The sequence below is a fragment of the Ambystoma mexicanum genome, chromosome 4q (assembly GCF_040938575.1).
Source record: "Ambystoma mexicanum isolate Mex_15411 chromosome 4q, UKY_AmexF1_1, whole genome shotgun sequence".
NCBI lineage: Eukaryota > Metazoa > Chordata > Amphibia > Caudata > Ambystomatidae > Ambystoma > Ambystoma mexicanum.
In genome coordinates this window covers 448,449,805-448,469,925 of record NC_090928.1, presented here as the reverse complement: position 1 = coordinate 448,469,925, position 20,121 = coordinate 448,449,805, and the positions used below count along the sequence as shown (strand labels likewise).

At 45.7% G+C, this 20,121-nt stretch overlaps 2 protein-coding genes across 6 annotated transcripts in view; one reads left to right on the top strand and one right to left on the bottom strand.

Annotated features, from left to right (window-relative positions):
- The window catches only part of PUS10 (pseudouridine synthase 10), a 1,772,971-nt gene extending 1,762,614 nt beyond the window's left edge, over nucleotides 1–10,357 (bottom strand). For 2 of the 3 annotated variants that reach the window (XM_069608029.1, XM_069608031.1), the window contains exon 1: nucleotides 10,284–10,355. The gene's annotated coding sequence lies outside the window, so the exon portion shown is untranslated. Of the gene's footprint in view, nucleotides 1–10,283 lie in introns of all 3 variants that reach the window. The other variant, XM_069608030.1, reaches the window with a different exon arrangement.
- Nucleotides 10,358–10,888: 531 nt separating this feature from the next.
- Nucleotides 10,889–20,121, top strand: part of PEX13 (peroxisomal biogenesis factor 13) — a 531,904-nt gene continuing 522,671 nt past the window's right edge. For 2 of the 3 annotated variants that reach the window (XM_069608022.1, XM_069608023.1), the window contains exon 1: nucleotides 10,980–11,133. In XM_069608022.1, the coding sequence (XP_069464123.1) occupies nucleotides 11,066–11,133 (68 nt within the window). In that variant the 5' untranslated portion in view covers nucleotides 10,980–11,065. Of the gene's footprint in view, nucleotides 11,134–20,121 lie in introns of all 3 variants that reach the window. The other variant, XM_069608021.1, reaches the window with a different exon arrangement.

Below are 20,121 nucleotides of genomic sequence, written 5' to 3'. Positions count from 1 at the left end.
CAGACTGCAGTCAACGCCAAGTGGCTGCAGATTACTGTAACGCTCACCTGATTCCCACGGAGGCGCAGGTCTGGCTTTGAGTGCTGATGCTTCTTCAATGGTGAAGCGCAGGACTCTGAAGATGGACAGGAAGGGCCCTCTACTCTGGCTTCTCCGGCTCGCAGGAATATTCCCCTGTGCGTGAAAAGGGAGTATTACCTACTGACTGAGTTATGCTCAAGCCTCCCACTCTCTTTCAACCCTCCACGATACCCTTCCACGATTCCCCGTGAAGTCTCACCTTAGGGTCAGGAAGGATGAGCTCTCCATCCTGCTTCAGATGCAGGGGCGCGTTGAAACCCAGTTACTTCACTGGATTGAGGATTGATGGGAGTTCAGGTAAGCTTGACTATTCAGGTAAGGCTCTGTAAAAGTTCTGTTGCAAGTTCAAAAGTCCAAGCTTAATAATAATGTTCTTTGTCTTATTGCAGCAAGCGCTAATGCTTATGTCTTTTTTCCCCCTTAGGGGCCGGGGTTCGGAATGCCGGAGATATGGCGCCGACCCGAAGTGAAACGTGCAGTTCCAGTTCCAGTAAATGGCAGGTTAGTTCTGGATGAGCGCTCGGGGACTGTCTTTGCATACGCTCATTCAATGTCTTTGTCTTTTTTCCCCATAGGGGCCGGGGTCCGGAAAATGCCTGGAAGCGGCAAGACCCGAAATGAAATGGGAATGACCCAACAGGTAAGTCTTATTCCCTTCCTTCTCACCTCTTATTCTTGTCTCTTTCTCTAGGCTCTGGGAAGTGGCTGTGTATCCGGATGATCGCTGCTGAAGATGGAGGCACCCAGGAAAGGTGAGTGAAATGCAGCGCTGCAGCGATCGTAACAAAATGCTTTTAAAAATGATGTCTTCCTTTTCAGGATCGTCGGTGTGATGTCTCCGTGGTGCAGATTTAGCTGGTAAGGTCTCTTGTCTCCCTTTGCAGGTGACCAAGGATGCTGACAGGCGTGGCTGAAGTCCAGATGCAGGAGCTGACACGGTGAGCGTCCAGCTGCGAGGAGCAGAACAACGCGAAGCGTGAGTTGCTGATCGGGTGTGGTTTAAATAGCTTTGGAAGAAGTTCCAAGTGTGTATCCTTCCTCCGATCAGGTATGTATCCTTCCCCGACCACACCCGGGTGGAAAGTAGTCCCACAGGTAAAGTAGTTCCATTCAGGCCTCAAGAGGGCCTGGATGTGGCAGCATGGTCTGCATCAGGTAAGTGCACATTAAAACACTTGAACACATGTCTAGCTTTATGAGCCTGGCGCCTAAGGCGCCAGGACAGAGGTCCAACATGAGCCTGGCGCCTAAGGCGCCAGGACTGCGTCCAAAGGGCCCCAGCTTGGGCCCGCTGGCACTCCCCTGGGGGAAATGATGCCTGCCTCTGGGGTTGCTGGGTCGGACCTGGCTCCTTGGAGGTAGGCATCATGACAATTACATGATGGGAGCTGATGCAGACAACAAATGCACCAATTAAAGAATCCAATGCAATCAGAGAAAAATTAAGAGCCATCAGGCTGATGACTCTTCAGAAAAGATATGTTCTAGATCTGATTATAGCAATGTAAGGAGGCGTGTGTGCCAAGATCGGGCCTTCTTGCTGTACATTTTCACCATCTCATGACGGAGAGAATGGAACCATGACAGAAGCCATAACTATGCCGACCACCCTGCAAATGAAAATGAAGGATGAACTTGATAAGACGGCGGCAGATGATTGGTTCTCATCATTATTATCATGGATTCCAACTTGGTTAGCAAATGCTTTCAAAATACTTGGAGCAGTACTAGTGTTGGTATTGCTAGGATTCTGTCTCATAAGGGTTGTATTGGGGCAATGCCAGAAGACAGCCAAGAAAGCTGTTGGGATGAAGATAATGATTGACATAAATACTGCAAATGGAGAAGAGCAGGATGAGGAAAGTACCTGTGAGAATATAAAGAAGAGTTCCCATGGACCACCAAGAACAAAGTTCTATTACCCCAAGGATCATAAAAAGATATCTAGGACATTGGATATTCTGTCCACCATCTGGAGAGTCTGGGGTGTGGATGAACATATAAAGAATGCAGGCGACCTGTGGGGGGGTGACAAAGATTTGGATCCCAAAGAAACGATCATATGAAGAGATGATAAAGGAGAATTTTGCTGAAGACTCGACCTGAGGGGGGAATGAAGAGGGGCAGGTAGCCGCTTTCTCACTAGTACCTGCCCCCTCACCACCATCATACTGGAATGGTCAGAGAAGAGTAGTAAATGGGACCCCTTTTGTTGTTCCCATACCACATCGAGTGTACGAGAGATGTTATGCACTCAAACAGCCGTACAGAATGTACCCTCAATGTTGCGCCAGTAGAATATGTTGCATGGAATGATGTCAGCACACACTTATGGACATCATGGAGCGTTAAGTGAAATCTGATGAGAGCCGAGTCATAAAGAAGATATAGGAACTTATGTTGAAATGATATGAAAATATTTAAGAGTAACAATGTAACTGAAGCACGAAGAGAAACGTGCCCAAAGCTAAAGTTATCAGGTTTGTCAGAGTCTTTTAAGGCTTCCCTCCCTTCCTCCTCACCTGAGGTATCCGTAGGGTAGTCTTGTGCCACCGACCTTCTTCCTTGGCGTCTTCGAGCTGGATCCTTGCCTTCTTTCTTGCCTACCTTTCTTTGACGTAAGTAGGGGCGAGCTTCCAGGGATGCCACGCTGTCGGGTGATTGGGGAACCGAACAGCGGGAACTCCCAGGAGCCGGCTCCTGAGCAGGGAAAAAGCCTCAACGGCAGAAAAAACCCTGCGATGAGAGTCCAGAACAGGAAGATGCCCAAGGTGATGTCTTGGGATGTTGAGGATGATCGGAGTAACAAACTTGGAGAGCTGAGAGTGACGGATGAACAATGGGGGAGAAATCCCAGGTAAGCAGAAACACCTCCAGAGCAGGCGAGGATGAGGAGAATATACAAGGGGAGAAAGCAGGGTTATCCAGAGGAATGAAGAGGAGCACCCAGGACCAAAGAATGGGTAAGCCAAGGCGCCAATGAGGGAGAGACCAAAGGAGCCAAGCTGAGAGGAGGGATCACAGAGAGACCGGTCAGGGAACCGGTAAGCGAGCAAGCGGGAAACCACAAAAGAAAGTCCAATGGAGGGGGGACTAGCCAGAACGCGGGGGCAAAACAGCGTAACCTTCGAGCCGGGAGAAGCAGAGAAGGTGCAACGCGAAGAAACGCTGCTCGAGCCCGACACTAAACAACATCGGCGGCCATCTTGGAAAAACACTAGAGCGGTGCTTCCCAACGGCCGTCGAACGTAACGGCACCTGTCAATGGCGTCTCCACAAATCCCAGAAGCGCCGCCCGACAGGAATCATGACAAAAGAAATCGTGATTACACAGAAGTTACTTAATGATCAATTACTGTAAATACAAAGTAATGGAAGGTAGAAAGGAAACATATAGAAGCTTGCTACAAAAGGTATATATAACGTGGCTAGGACGGCCATGACAAGAAAATGGACGCCGATTCATATCTGATACAACCAAGCCACCTCGGAGACAGACTAAGGCTGCAGGATCAGGAGACGCAGAAGAATAGTTCAGTGTGCAGAAATGACGATGCGTCTCGGTTTGTCCAGAATAAGGGATGCTATTTTAAGAAATAAGCACAGTGCACAAAGTTACATAGATAAGGTCTGAATATGGGACACTCCTCACAGATTGAAGAAAACATCTGCGAAAGCCAATTGATTGAATTAAGAGTGCACACCATTCATATGAGGGTGAGCATGTCTCTAGAGGCCAAAGGAGCAAGTGCATCTAGCATAATTAAATAAAATAGCAGAAAATAGGAGGTTGAAATGGACAAATTCGTGGTCTGCTAACACGTGATTTCGGAGAAGAGAGCAAGGGCTATTCATTAAGCCTCAGAAGAAGATAGTGGTGTGCTCCCTTGAATGTTCCAGGCCGTGAGCAGTCAACAATAAAAGGAAGACTTTGGCTTAAGGCCTACCAATGAGAGGTGATGGACTAACTGGGAAAACGGGGAGTAGTCTGATGGGAATCAAACACCTAAGGTGCGTTTCGCTAACGCACTGCTAAAAGAGTCGAAAGTGCAAGGTTGGAATAGTATGCCAACCAATCAGTGGGCTTGAGGGATAAAGTAACATAGAATGTTGCTTAGACCAATCTACTGAGTGACAAACCAGAGGGTGTTTCACAACCTTGTCCCCAGGGATCCCTCACTCAGGTGGCCAGGGAAAGGTCATAATGTTTGGATCCCGACCCTGGAGGTGGACAAGCGAGAGAGGACCACCAGGATAGGGTGTCCTCAGGGAGTGGGGGAGAAGCACCCAATGGCGAGACATGGTATCCCCCTTTTTCCACAACCCATCTAACCCCTATCCCTGTTTATTTTAATTGCCATAATTCCTCCCCACTTAGTTTTGACAAAAGTACTGCACCAAGGAAGATGAGGAATGAGGTCAGAAGGATTACCTCCCCTGACTTGCATTGGCCTGGTCCCTATAATGAGGCCAGGCAGAGTCAGGCACATAGCTCTAATAATGTACACCTGCCACTTGTTAACACTCCCTGTGAAAATAAAAGGTGGCGCGCACAAGCACACTTTGAGCAACGCTGGGTACATGAAGGAACAGCTGATGCGAACCAGGTGTGGGAGTTGGAAGGCCTAGAGGCTGATCAGCTATTGAGAGGATTGAGAACAAGCCAGGCGAGATTTCCAGGCTTTTGGGAAACTATGAGTGTTCGAAAAGCAGAGCCGAGCGAGCGGAGGCAAGACACATTCCAGGTACCAAGAAACAGCCCGTGACCCTCACGGGTGAACGGCAGAGATGGGGAGAAGCAGAGGAGGCGTTGGTAGCAGCCTGGAAGTGCAGGGAAAAGATGAAAGCAAATCGTTTAGCACAACTCAGTGAGTTATCGAGAGCAAAAAAAGTCTGGCTGATGTTAAAGAGAAAGTGACTCATTTGAAAACTGAAGGTTGCTTGTGCGCTGATGAAACGCAAATTAAGAGGACAATTGTTAAAGGAAAAGGAAACAAAGTAGCAGAGTGGTCCCACGCATGGAAGTCACACATTCGAAAGTCTCTGTAAAATGTTATGAACTTTATTTTAACCATATTACAAGCAGAGATCAAAGGAAATACAGTTGAATAAGAAGAAAGTGAAATAAGTAAATTGTGTAATATGCCAAGAGGGCAAATGTCGAGTATAAGAACTTTGGAAAGGGCCAAGAAGGCAAGTGAAAGAATAAGAACTACAAGTACCAAGAGACATTGGTGCTACATGAAAAGATTGTTAATTGAAGGAATTTGGAAAGAGAGGTCGACATGGTCATGCAGTGCCGAGAAATAAAGTTGGTACCCTTTAGTGCGCTCCTTGGGAAGAATTACTCAATCACTTGGTTATGTTAATTCCAATTTGTTTATTCAGTATAGGTTCTGGATACTCCATACACTTGAAGTTTCAATAAACAAACTCTGTCTCCCAAATTGTCTCCCAACACGTGTTTCCCCATGACTTTAGCCACGGTTCCTCAGGGGAGATTCTTGTGTGTAGATTCTTGTGGATTCAAAGATGTTCCTTTCTCTCGGTACGATTGCCTCTGTGCATCCGGGAACCACGGAGACAATTTGGGAGACAGAGTTTGTTTATTGAAACTTCAAGTGTATGGAGTATCCAGAACCTATACTGAATAAACAAATTGGAATTAACATAACCAAGTGATTGAGTAATTCTTCCCAAGGAGCGCACTAAAGGGTACCAACTTTATTTCTCGGAATTGTACATATATTGCTGCAGCCACAATACAGGCACCCCTGGTGCAGACCCTTGGCCATCTGAGAAAGGAACCAGAGAGGCACAAAGGCTTCGCTCTAGATAGGAACTCAAGCCGACATTGGCTGCAACATCTGTTTTTTTCAAAAATATGGTCATGCAGTGGTCTAGGTAAATTCCTTACAGTTTCGAAAGTCTTCCACAGCGAAACATGTCTTGGACAAAAACGTGGGGAAGGGAAACCCCACGAAAAGACAGGCTTGAGCCGGGCAGAGGGAAGCCTGTGCAGAACTAGAAGAAAATGTGTGATAAAGTGGAGCAAGACAGGCTCGAGCCCGGCAGGGGGGGTGAAGAAGTGTGAGAAATTTAAAGCATATGAACAAAGTATTGATGGTAAGGCAGCTCAAGCCCAAGGAAGTGATTGAACTACCAAGAGTAAAGAGCTTAAGATTGAACTGTGCCAGTAAGGTAAAGTACACAAAGCTGATAGAACTGTACTATCTACCTATTCTTTGTTTACTGAGAGACTCTCTAGACCCCGTGGGGTTAAACCTGGGGAAGGGAGTTGACATTTATTTTTGACACACTATTTTCCTTTTTGTATTCCCTTAATACATTTGTTATCTTGAGAAGGAGGGCAAGGTTAGGTTTCCTTGCAATAGGCCTTTTTATTTTGACGAGACTGATTTGGACGTATGTGTTATTGGTTGATGGTCGAGAGTACTCCCATTACAGAGTTAGGGCAGGTTAGGAATTCTACCATCCAAATAAAATTCATAAAGGTTTTCAAAACTTGTATTTATTGTGTCTGTGTCTACTGCTCGATACCATACCTTCCTCACAACTGCCATTTTGTCCGCTGTATTCAGTCATACGTATTTAGAGTTAGTTCAAGGCATGCCCTAAAGATAAGGGGTAGCTAAGAATACACTAATCCCTATATATTCTATAAGTAGTTATGTTCCCTTAACCAATCCCTTTCCTCGATAGGTTTTATGATTTGGCACATAGAATGATGTCATAGATGACGCCTATTAAGGTATAAAGAATTTGGTGTAATCAAGCTGCTCTGTGAGAGTACACGCATCAGTACGATGTTTGTCTGGTCTCCCTACTTTGAATAAAGTAGTGTTTTGCCATATTGATATGATAAATGGCATTTATAACACGCCTATACACAAGTGTCACAAGGCGTGATGAGGCAAGGGAGGGGAACAAAGGGAGGACGGACAACGATCCTACTAGTCCAGGAGTCATTCAGATCGTGCAAGGGCATGGGAAGGGGGCAGGGACAGCACAGTAAATGGGAAAAGATGATAACAATAAGTAAGTAAACGGCCAGCATGTGGCAAGTGCGGGCATCAGTTGTCAAGGGCTGGTAGGGGACTGTAGGGATACAGAAACAGTCCCCAAGTGCAGGGGTTGCCAGGCGGGCAGTGCAGGTGTGTGACGCTGGAAGGGGAAGGACCTGGGCCCGAGATCAGAGGGTGTCGAGGTAGCCAGTGCAGTTACGGTTACAGCCAGGAGGTCAGCAGAGGAGAGGAGGAGCAAAAGCAGAAGCAAAGAGAAAGGTTTTGAAGTGCTTCCGGATACAGAGATGGTTCTCCTCAGGTTTAAGAGAGGCTGTTCCAGAGGGAGGCACCAGCCGAAGAAAGATCTACCACCAACTCGTTGCTTGGAGAAGCGACTGACCCTGAGGGAGTTGGAGGAGGATGAGCGAAGAGCTCAAGAAGGAAGATATTTAGGAAGAGAGAGTTGAAGGTATTGAGGCCCCAGAAGGACGTGTGAACGATGCAGAGGGTTTTGAACTTAATCCTCACAGCCACTGGGAGCCAGTGCAGAGAATTCAGTCCTGGAGAGATACGATCCCTGGGCTTGAGGCCAAGGACAAGTCTCGCAGTCCTGTTCTGGATAAATTGCAGAGGGCGGAGAGTAGAAGCAGGCAGATTTAGAAAGAGGCTGTTACAATAGACCAGCCTAAAGAGAACCAGAGCTCTGGAGACAGTGAGCTTCTAGGGGAAGGAGAGGAAAGGAAGAACACCTCTGAGGAGGTGCAGCTGGTAGTGCGACTTCTTAGAGACGTCAGAGATGTGAGGAAAGAAGGAGAGTGTGGAGTCGAAGATGACCCCGAGGATATTAGCCTTGCAGGTGGGAGCAGGAAGAGGGACAAGAGAGGCCGGCCAGAGAGTTACAGGGAAGGAAGGAGCGGGTGTTGCTGATGAGGAGGATCTCAGTCTTACTGGCATTAAGCAGAGGTCATTGGTGGCACACCACTCCTGGATAGCAGATAGACAGTCAGAGATGAGGAAAGGAGAGGAGGAGGCAGAGGGTAGCCTGGAAATAAGCTGGGTGTCATCCGCATAGCACTGAAAGTTAGGGCAGAGAGCGGCGATGCGATGGGCAAGGAGTGCCAGGTATTAGTTGAACAGCCAGGGAGAGAGGTTAGACCCCTGGGGGACACCACAGGTAGAGAAAAAGATAGCAGAGATGAAGGACCGAAGTTGGACCTGGGAGGGTCGGTCGGAGAGGAAAGAAGTCAGTCACGCCAGAGCCTGACCAGTGAGACTCAGGTTATCACAGAGACGGTTGAGCAGGATGGCATGGTTGACAGTGTCAAAGGCAGAAGAGAGATCAAGCAAGATGAGGACGCGAGGGGTGTTAGAGTCAAGGTTGGAGAGCAGGTCTTCACAGATGTTCAGGAGATCAGTTTTCTTTGAGTCTGTCTGGTTATTTGGTCTAGATGCTTCAAGGTGCTAGAATACAGCATCACAGGAAGAAACTACTATTTTAACTGACTGTTTGGAAGATGTAAACATGTATCTCTTAATAAGCATGAATTCCTGGGTCAAATGAAATAAATATTACAAAAACATTTCCGTTTTTAAGTTAAAACATTTGTACTCACTTATAAAATACTCTCATTGTGAATTGGACTTGCATTTTTTACAGGGCTTTAGAATGACCTCCTCCTGTCTTCCTTTGGACCCCTTGCCACTGCAGCGGCATGAGAAAGTTCTTACATGGTGGTATCTCATGCCTGACCCACATGTCCAGACCCCCAAATAGCAGATGAACCATTGCTCACCACAAGCCAGGCAGTAGCATGATTCAACACCTGGACTAGACACTTCTTGGCCCCTGTCCAGAGGACTGGATTGTTGTAACTGGTGGGTTATGAGATTGTACGGGTTACATGTCTTCAGAGGAGATGGGGACAGGACTAAACATTTGGGATGGTGGCCTTGTCATGAACGCTTCTACTGGGATGAAGAAAAAGGACGTGGGTGTAATGCGCAGTATGTAAAGGTGTCCAGAGCAACGTTAGTGGTTGTAATTCATTGACCCTTAAATCCATCACTTCTGGTGCAAAGAAGATTGCCATTAAAAAACAAGTATGAAGCAAGTGTATTTATTGCCTACAGAAATGTATGTGCCTGTGGTGCCACTATCGTGTCATGTCACTTGCCATATTTCTGGGTCAACGGTTCCAACATATGGTCCTGACTCCCACCTCAGATAGATATAAACGTTGCCACCCCTATACATGACTATATGACGTTTCTGGATTATCAATTTAAGATTAGTCTTGTGTGAGCTCTCTGGAGAACCCGCTTCTGTCAGCTGGGAGGGATCATGTACATTTTCAGTGGTGCTGTTGTCTAGTCGATAACGATATTCTGCCATTAAAATGCTTTGTATATGGCCCCCCACCGTTAATTAATGTATTTTTCCAAGTTAACGTTGCAGTAGCAACTTTTTCAATATCCTTAATGTCTGCAAAAGTCTCTCAAATCATGTTAATTTATTCTCTATTCATGTTAATTTCTGATTAATTGGTGCCTAGGGTATTACCGCTGTTAAAACTAGCTAAATGCACTGTGTTACTATCATTAACTTTTTCTTGGATGGTGTTTTAGCCAGTTTGTACAAGTTAAGGTTTTATGTTCCTCTGGACATTCTAGGGTTCCTTCATCTCTAGCTCTTTTTCAACACTGTATTCCAAACCTCAATTGCTCATTGTAAATTGCTCCAATTGAATGGTTAATGGACAGCTGGGTATTTGAAACATGTGGGCGACAGTGGGGGGTGCTGTCTTTCGGTGGTGACAAATATCGGTATCCTGAAAAAATTGACGGGGCATATAGGCTGCAGACACAGGAAAATAAATGAGAGAAATTTGAGCAAACAATTATTAAGCGGGGTGCTTTAGAACTTAGTACCAAAATAATGTAAAAAGGGTAAGCGACAAAAAAGCACACACAAATGGCTTATTTGACGTTAGCTAGATAGTCACCTAACTATTAGGCTGCCTATAAACTCTGACACACACCACAATTTAGACTATTTGCGGTTGCTTACTTCACGAATTGCGGTTTTTAAAGCACTCGCTTCTCAGTGTACTAACATTAAACCAGAAGTCCAGAACTGATAGAGAAAGTGAACCTCGCGCAATTCAATTTAAATCTTACCCAAGACCACAGCGGAGCAGGAGCACGAAAAAACGGACTTGCGCACAAAAGCTCAAACACTGACAACCCGATTCTAAACACTCGACCGCGCATGTAAAAACGTGCGTTTAAAAACGGCCATATTGGTGCAGTGCAGTTAAACCACACGGTGTTGTGATTAAGAACTAGAGAGCGTACCTCTCTCATAGAATGCATACCTCTGGGCGCCATGCTGGTGGCCTTTAGTACCTTGGTAGGAAGACGAAGTATTGAAATGAACCGTAAAGACATGTAACAATATGCACGGGATATTTTTCAGTATATTGGAATTGCTTTATAAAACCGAATTCATTTCAATGTGTATTGTGTTTCAAAATAACTCACACTGTCATATTTCTGCTGCAATAATTGTATCTACATTGGTTGTGATGTAAAAAAAAAACATCTGCTAGACAGAGCAGTTTAAAAATTCTAAGTTATTGTAAGCAAACTAAAAACTAGGAAGAGGTGTGTCGGGCGGACACTATCTTTGATGCAAACGTGCATTTTTCACAGCTGCGGTTGTAGCGTTTGAGTAATGCCCATCATAGCAAAGGTGCTTTTGTTCCTTAGGGGACGGCGGGCGCATGTTTGCTTGCTGAGGCTGAGCACAGGTGCAGCGTTTGGCGATGTCCCGTTCCAAAATAGCCGCGCATGCTTAGAGACCAAGAATCTGGATGGGTAGTAGTCCTTCATCTGTGTCTAAATGGTCTTGGCCCCGGTAACGTAATCGCCAAGTGGAAGTGGGATTCGCAGCCGAAGCCATGGCTTCACAGCCCCCACCCAAGCCATGGGAGACCCGACGGGGTCCTCTCGCTCCCAGTGCCTTCCAGTGAGTACCTGGTCAGCGTCGCCTCATGAACTTCAACCTGAAACCCTCTATACATAATGTCTAGTTTACTGCTGACCAAACTCCGCTCTTTGCTTCCAACTCTCAGACACAACACTGCTGCCCACCTTTTGGCTCAGCTCCGCCCTCTTTTAATCAATCCTCACACTAGTATCCCATCGAATCCATAAGCACTCATCCTGCTCAACTCTACCTCTAGCCCACCACCATCTCCTCCCACCCCTGTCATATAAACCCCCGCCCCCGGTACCATTCGCAAAGCGTTGTCCCGCAGGCTCCCCTCCATTCCTGCTCCTCGGACCTTCTCCACTCAGCGCCATTCTCACTGATTAACAGATCCAGTCTTTCCTTAGTTGTAAAGATTTATTTGCGCACTTTATCTAGATTTTACATACTTGTTAATGCTCTCATGGCCTTCAGAAAGGCACTGAAAACCATCTTCAAGTAAATCTGTACTTTAAATGCTACCTGAAACGTGAATAATGTCAGTAACCCAATCATTTACATGTGCCAGCAAATTGTGCTTATGCTCACTGTTCTCAAGTAACCTTGGAACATGAGCAATGTCTGTAACCAAGCTCCTACTTTTTCCTCATATTATACCCAGGTCAAAAAGTAAGCTTCATGTAAGAGCGCCACAATGCCGGAGGACAGTTGCGTGCTTTAAAAATGCAAATAAATAAATGCTCTGTACACTGGTTATGTTAATTGGATGTATACCTTACACAGCTGGAATTTGAATGGTCTCCAGGCAAAACAGGAATGCGGGTTTGTTAGTGGGGGAGGGGAGCACATGAGAGCTTGGTTGTTTATTTGATAGTTTCAATTCAGAAAAAACGGTCACTGTGTGGGTTTGCTTCTAGATTGTGTGGGTTGACGTGCATGTGGGAGCTTTAAGTCTGCATAAGAAGGCCTGATGTGCCCATGGGAGTATGGGTTGTTTGACTGTCGAATTCTGAGAGTTATCGGGGGAGGTGTTTTGCTGTTTGCTGTTTGCTGTGGGTTGTGGTTGTGGTGTGAGGTGTGCCTGCAAGAGTGTGGATAGTTTAAGTGGGGAGAAGGGATGGTCCTTATATTGAAAATATTCCCCATTACTGGACAGCCAAAATACCGTTTTGTGGCACATTGGTATGTGGGGGCTGGGATAGGGTGATAATAAATGTTTGAATATGGGTGGGACTGCGGGGGTCACCCCCCACATATAAATGCTGCGAAATTGGTTAAAAGAAAAAAAGTTGACATTTTAGGGTGCACAGTGTTTGAGTTGCAGTAATCACATAGATCCCATGTATTGTGGTATATGGTGGAATCATTGTTGGTTGTGTGCTGAGTAAAATGGAAACCATTGTGCACTGGTTAACGATGCTGGGGGTCACTCCTTCCCTATTTTATCAATCCTCTAGAATCACATGACCTAGGGGTCCCGAGGTAAGACAACGTAATTCGTGCTATACCTCTTTGCATTAAAGCTGCATGCTTTTATTTGACTATTTCCCTGCGTTTGTCCGATAGGTTGGCAAATCAAACTGCCAAGCCCTCATTGATTTCCTGAAAGTCAGTTGTTCCTTTATTGTGCATATATTCCCTTTTGGGAGGGAGTTAAAGAGTTTTGCTGAGATGTTTTGAAATGTCTCCACCGTTATACAATACATGTTTTAAATGTTGGGGTTCAAGACAAGTCATGATTAGACCTGTGTTCTTTTTAGTCTGTAGATTGTGTGTGTGTGTGTGTGTTTTTCTTTTTGATCGTTTTTAAAATTTCCGCTCCTTGCCTGTGAATTGCAATGTGAACAATGCTAAGGGTTTTGAAATTGATCCTTTTCTTGAATGTTTCCTGGTGTGTTGAGTGTTGCTATTGCATTCTGGATTCATTAGATGTTTGGTGAGGTTGTGGGGCATTCCAAAGTAGGTACTGTTGGGGTAGTCTATTCTTGATATGGCGATATAGATGATGGCAAGTGCTCTGTGTGAAAAGGGGTAATTGATGGTGTAGGTGGAGAAGCATTTCTTTACTACTGCTTTGGATTGTGGTTCCAGTGTTAGGTCACTGCCCATCAAAATCCATAGCCTTTTTTCACTCTAGTTGCTTCTGTTGTTGGATCGCGTTTACGTTGGCCATGGTATGTGCAGTTATATAGGGAGGCTGTGGTGTGATCCTGATTTCAGTTTTGTCCGGATTGAGCTGTTTCTCATCCATGCATTGATTTGTGAGATGTCAAGGATTTGGTTCGTATTCCTTGTTGGTATCATTTTTGTAGACGATTTGGGTATCGTCTGTAGCATGCGAGTCTGTGTCCCTTGATGAATTTCATGAGTGGGTTCCTGTAAATGTTGTAGAGTAGTGGTCAAAGGGATGACCCTTGTGGAGCCCCTAGGTGATTATTTGTGATGTTGAGCGAATGGTGGTAGCCCGGTGGTTTCCGTTCTTTCTGTCAGGAAGGATTTCATCTAGTGCCGTGTTGTTAATCCCAGCATATTGTATCCTTTTTAATGATGATTGTATGGTTGACTGTTTCAAAAGCCATTGAAAAGTCTAATAATATCAGGGCAGAAACAATGTTGGAGTCTGAGTTTTTTTTTGGCATGGAGGGTAGAGCTAATTCAGTTCCGCTCATAGGCCCGAAGCAGATTTCTGCCTGGTACAGTCGATGGTTGATTCCCAGTGTGTCAATATTTGTCCATATGCGTTTGTTTCTAGCAGTTTGGCCGTGTAAAGGTTGTTTGATATAGGCTGGTAGTTGGTTGGGTTGTCTGTTTCCTGTGGGATTTTTGAGAAGTTCAATGTAGACAGCTTTGAAACTCCTAGGTGTTTTCCTTGTTTCCAGTCAAGGGTTCATGAGGTTGCGGACTTATTTTGCAAGTGTCTTTGCTGAGGATGTTCTTCTAAAAGTCTGGTGGGCAAGGGCCCATTGGTGAGCCAGCTTTGTTGCTTTATTTCACTGGTAAAGTACCTTCACTAAATCTTCTACGGAAATCAGTGTGAAGTAGTTAAGCATTGTGGCTTGTTTTTATTTTATTGAATATTTGTAAGGCGTCTATACAACAAATGGTGTTTCCAGGCGCCGCTGGGATTGGTTTGTGGTTGATATCGGTACTTATGTCCTTGGGCACAGTGTTGATGCATTGTTGGTTGTTTATGAAGTGGTTTGCACGATCATCATCTGCAAGGCAGAGGAAACGTGATTGCAATAAGTCTGGGTTTGTATGGCATTGATTATGTTGAACATCTTTTTGTGAGTTGCTTACTTTGGAGATGAGTTAGGCGTAGTGCAGTTCTGGTTTGTAGAATAAAATCTGTTTTTGGTAAAAAAAATGGTGTCATGTTGGTTGTAATGTTTCACCAAGCTTCTTTAAGTTTCTTGTTTCCTTTTCCCCTTTTAAAGTGATTTCTAATCAGCTTGCTCGCTTTCGTGCACTTTATTAACAAATGGTTGCATTTGACAAAACTGTCCGTACGCCCCAGCGTCCCTGCTTCCCTTAGGAGGACTCACTATTTCTTTGTGGTGTTCTGTTTCCCGCAGTAAGCCTGCAGCGTTCGTTCGGTGTCTCCTCCTTGTTCGGCGGCTAGGTTTCCCTCGCGGTGCCCTTTCGGCTTCTCGGTGGCGTCTCTGGCTTTGGCACAGTGGAGGCTTCCCTGTAACAACTGCAAATGCCCAAAAGTCTTTAGTTGGCTTCTGTCGTCCCTGCAGCGTGTTCTTGCTTCTGGACTGTTCTCCTTCTTCCACCTGAGCCGGATGGCTCCACAGAGTCCTCTCTTGGTCCCTCGATTGATCTTGAGAGAGACAGCCTTCTCTCGCCAGTAGAGCGATGTAGTCAGCTGCTGCCTTTTGTTCAAATGTCTCGGCTGCAGGTGAAGGCTCACAACAGCTAGAGCGTTGCTTGCGCTCGTGTCCTTCATTGCTCCACATTGTTCGCCTTATCTTCCTTGTGTCAGAAGTTTGGTATTCATGGGAATGGAAGTCCATTCCTGACGATTTGTTCATAGAGTCCAGATCCATGCCTTGTTTTTAAAGGGTAAGTCAATTCTGTTGTAGATAGAGTCTGAAGAGAGGTTTTCTTTAGAAATCTGGCCACCTCTGGTGGAGGAGGATGGAGCCCCCCTGACCAGGTGCAGTGGACTGGGGCCCGAGTGCTGGATGCTGACTTGTAGGCCCGCCCCCCCCCACTCTGTCTCATAGCGGCTTGCCTGGAAGCGGAAAAGCTCAAAGTGGGTGGCCCAAGAGCCAAAATACTGCATGTAGTCCCAGTAAGAGCCATAGATCAGCTATTCGTTGAGTGTCGTAGAGCCCCGTGTTCCACATCACTGGACCCAAGTATACATATACTATTACTGCTGAAATGTCCATTGAGTGCTGGTGTCGGTTAGCAGTCGTGATTTGTAGAAGGTGGCAGACCTTCCTCCAAAACCCAACATGCAGACTAAAAATACCAGCCTGCGTATCTAATGAAGGTGGAAGGGCGAGATGGCGTCCCTGCGGACCCCCCTGGGAGCTGTAGGGAGAAAAATGATAATGCTTATGTACATTTGGAATGATCACCTGGCGTGTACCATCTGTTCCCAGTACCACTGCTACCTTTCAGTGAACACATGTTCAAAAAAGGTCTTCATAGGTCAGAAATCTGTTCCCTGTTGGGAAAAGAAAACGCTGATGGAGCTGACCTGAGCGGCACACGGATTGAATGCTGAAGGAGAGGAAAACAACGTAGGAGTAACGGATGTGTCATAATTCCTCTTCACAGATTTGAACCCGTAGTGTAGAAGAAGAATTCTTCCCACCAATGTACTCCTTTGAATGTAAGTTATACACAGTGCAAAGGAATCAATTCATTGAAAGAATGGATATCCCACCGAGACCACGTGGCTGTAGAAGGAAATATAACACAATTAGTACCAAATGACTGATGATTGAAAATCACAATTCTAATCTAAACCCAATAACACTAACCTGAGGGAACTGAATAGGAGGGAATGTACTACCACGATCAGGTTAAGAAGAGAGCCCAGAGAAGTTCTGCAAAACAATATTCACTAGGAGTACCACTATGTGCCTAAGAAATAAGAATAATGAGCTTATACCACAAGAATTTTCTTACCAGGGAATATCCAGGAGTGAATCCGTAGAGTGAATGACACGAGCCACCTTCAGCAATCCGTGATAACAAACGGTAATCTCACGGCGCGGGGAACAGTTCTTCCAAGAGTTCGTATTCCCGTGTTGCAGCGGCGGCTGTCCCACGGCGCAGCGGCGGCTGTCCCACGGCGCAGCGGCGGTTGTCCCACGGCGCAGGAAAAAACTTGAGTCACTTTAATCCAGGTGAATATGAAAATCAGCACAACGTACTAGGAAGTTACAAAACTCACGATACGTAAATTCAGAATCCAAAAAGGTTAATCCATAAGCCGGTCCGGGTCCAAAAACACCTTGCGGGCGCCAAACAAACAGTCAAGGAAATTGCGAAAAACGTAATCCAGGTCACAGAAGCCAGAGATCAAGAAACCATGAAAAGCTATGAGAAGTCGCCAAAACAGTAGGGTAATCCAAAAGCCAAAAACAAGTACAATTCCGGGTCAAAACACGAGGAAAACGGTAGAAATACAAGACAAGAAACAGAACGCCAAAATGCTCAATCAGAAGCGCTGAGCAACTAAGGAGGAGGGGCTAAATACCCAGGATCACCTGATCAACGTCGTGATCGTGCACGAACGTTCCCCCTCCTTAGCAACTTGTCACCAAGCTTCCATGGCAACCTCCAGGCTCCGCCACGGATCGCGTTTCTGGCAACCAAATGCCGTTGCCCCAGCGCTTTCCTTTGTTTGCCTTGTCTTGCTGCTGAAGGCACACGAAAACCCGTTCGCAACTTCCCATGCCTGACAGTACCCTCCCCTAAAGATAGGCTCTGTCTTCTCGAGGCCCAAAATTCAGATATCAAGCGAGGGGCATGAAAGTGCTGTACTGGTTCCCAGGTTCTTTCCTCCGGTCCATAACCCTTCCAATCCACGTAATACATCCTAGTACTTCTAGAAACCTTGGTATCCAGAATTTTATGGACCTCATACTCCTCCTCCCCTTGCACCATGATGGAAGGAGGGCGTGTAGGGAGAGTGGTTCCGGGAAGAAAAGCTTTAATTAGAGACACATGAAAAACGGGATGTACCTTCCACTTGGCTGGAAGAGGCAGCCGAACCACTACGGGGTTGATTACCGCTGTGATATCATATGGCCCTACATAACGTGGAAGAAGAGCCCTCCTACCAGGAATACGCAGATTCTTAGTAGATAGCCAAACCCTATTTCCCACTCTATACTGAGGAGCCGGGGACCGATGGACATCAGCAAAGTGCTTGGCGTTTTCCTGTGCAACAACAAGGTGTTTTTTCACCTGATCATGGATTGTACACAGATTCTGGATACAAGAAGAAGCCGCCGGCTGGCGTGTGGGCAAAACGGGGGCAACGGGCAAAGACCGAGGATGACGACCGAACATGGCAAAAAATGGGGAAGAGTGCGTAGAGGAATGTAAAGAATTGTTATACGCGAATTCGGCCATAGGGAGCAGTGAAAGCCAGGAATCCTGATATTGATGAATAAGGCACCTTAGATATTGTTCCATGGTGGAATTGAGGCGTTCAGTTTGTTCATCTGTTTGAGGATGATAAGAACTGGAATATCTTTCATCAATTCCAAAAGAGGCAGTAAGTGACTTCTAAAAATGGGAAGTAAACAGCGAACCTCTATCCGAGATGATGACGCAGGGAAGACCAAAGAGGCGAAAAACGTTCTTCAGAAACAAATCCGTCAGTCTCGGGGCAGATGGCAGACCTTGACAAGGCACAAACAACGCCAATTTGGTGAAGTAATCCATGATTACCCAAACAGTGTCAAAACCTGAAACCGGAGGCAAATCAACCACAAAGTCCATCGAGATCATGTACCAAGGACAAAGTCCATCGAGATCATGTACCAAGGATACTCGGGAACGGGCATGGATTGCAAGAGTCCAACCGGTTTAGTACTAGGAGCTTTACATTGAGCACAGACATACCAATGGGAAATATATTCAACAACGTCCTTTATCCTCGATGGCCACCAATGCTGCAAGAGATCAAGAGTCTTCCTACTACCGGGATGTGCATCTAATCTTGAATCATGGCACCATTGAATAGCCTTCTTCCGAGTACCACTATCCGGAGGAAACAGTAACCCCTTGATATGTGGCAAACCCCGAATGATTTCAAGATTGAGCTTTGCCGGTTCTGCAGGATTGTCTCTCACCCAACCTGTAGATCGCTTCTTAGTGTGGGTTGAATGGTATAACCACAAATCACTTGGTGTGGTAACAAAAGAGGACCTTCCGATCTGAGAGGGAGAGATTCTCCATGGATACGTGAAAGAGCATCCGCCTTTGTGTGTAGAGCACCAGGGCCATAAGTAATCGTGAAATCGAACATTGAAAAGAACTCATGCCATCTGGCATGCCGGGCTGTGGAACACTTAACTGACTGTAGGGCTACCAAATTCTTGTGATCAGTGTATACCTGAACAGGAAAAACCGAACCCAATAAATGGTGTCGCCAAATCATGAACAAATCACTAACTGCTAACAACTCCCTCTCTGTGATAGTGTAATTCTTTACATAAGAGGTAAGCTTTCTAGAGTGAAAGGCCACCGGATGTAACCCCTTAGTTTCCGGACATTCCTGAGACAAAATTGCCCCCAAGGCTATGTCCGAAGCATCCGCCTCTACCACAAACGGTAACTTCGGATCAGGGTGTTGAAGAACAGGTGCGCTGGTGAAAGCGGACTTAAGACGCTGAAAGGCTTTGTTACAGTCGTCATTCCAACAAAAAGGTGTCTTATTGCTTGTTAGAGCAGTCAATGGGGCGACCAAATATGAGAAATCTTTAATGAACCTTCTATAAAAGTTAGAGAACCCCAAAAATGATTGTAAAGCTTTCAGGGAGGTAGGGATCGGCCAGTCCAGAACTACTTTAACCTTAGACTGACTCATTTGTACTCCATTACAAGTAATCTCGTACCCCAGAAATTCTACCTCAGATGCATGAAAAATGCACTTCTCTAACTTCGCATATAAGTGGTTGTCACGAAGCCTCTGTAGAACACTCGTAACATGTTGTACATGTAGCTCGTAGGATGCAGAATATAATAATATGTCATCCAAATACACCACAAGAAACTGGTCCATCATATCATGGAAAACATCGTTAATGAAGTACTGGAAAGTAGCGGGCGCATTGCAGAGCCCAAATGGCATGACGCTATATTCGAATAATCCGTATTTGGTCTTGGAGGCTGTTTTCCACTCGTCTCCGCTACGGATCCTCACCAAATTATAGGCCCCTCGAAGATCCAACTTGGTAAATATTACGGATGACCCTAGTTGGTCCAAGAGTACAGAAATCAGTGGTATGGGATACTGATTACGCAAAGTGATGGAATTGAGGGCACGATAATCAATACATGGACGGAGCTCCCCTTCCACAAAAAACAAAGGGGAGGCTGCCGGAGAACAAGATGGGACTATGAAACCTGATTTTAAAGATTGATCAATGTATCAGAATGACATCCTCCTTGTGGGTTAAAGAGTAAATTCTCCCTGAAGGGATTTTGGCTCTAGGGACCAAATCAATGGGACAATTGTACTGTCTGTGAGGAGGTAGCACTGTACCCCCACCTTCATCAAACGCATCTGAAATCGGAATACTCAATCGGTAATTCGGTGGCCATGACCGCCCCAATCGTGGCTGCAGTTTCCAATAAAGGATGACAAGGATTGCAAGTTGGAACCTTCCCCTCCAAACACCTGGACTCGCAGTACTCTGATAAGAATTCGATACTCCCAACGTGCCAGTCAATTGAAGGATTGTGGAACTTGAGCCATGGAATGCCTAATATAAGCTTGAACTGGGGCGCAGAGATCAAATCGAAATAAATGTGTTCTGAATGACC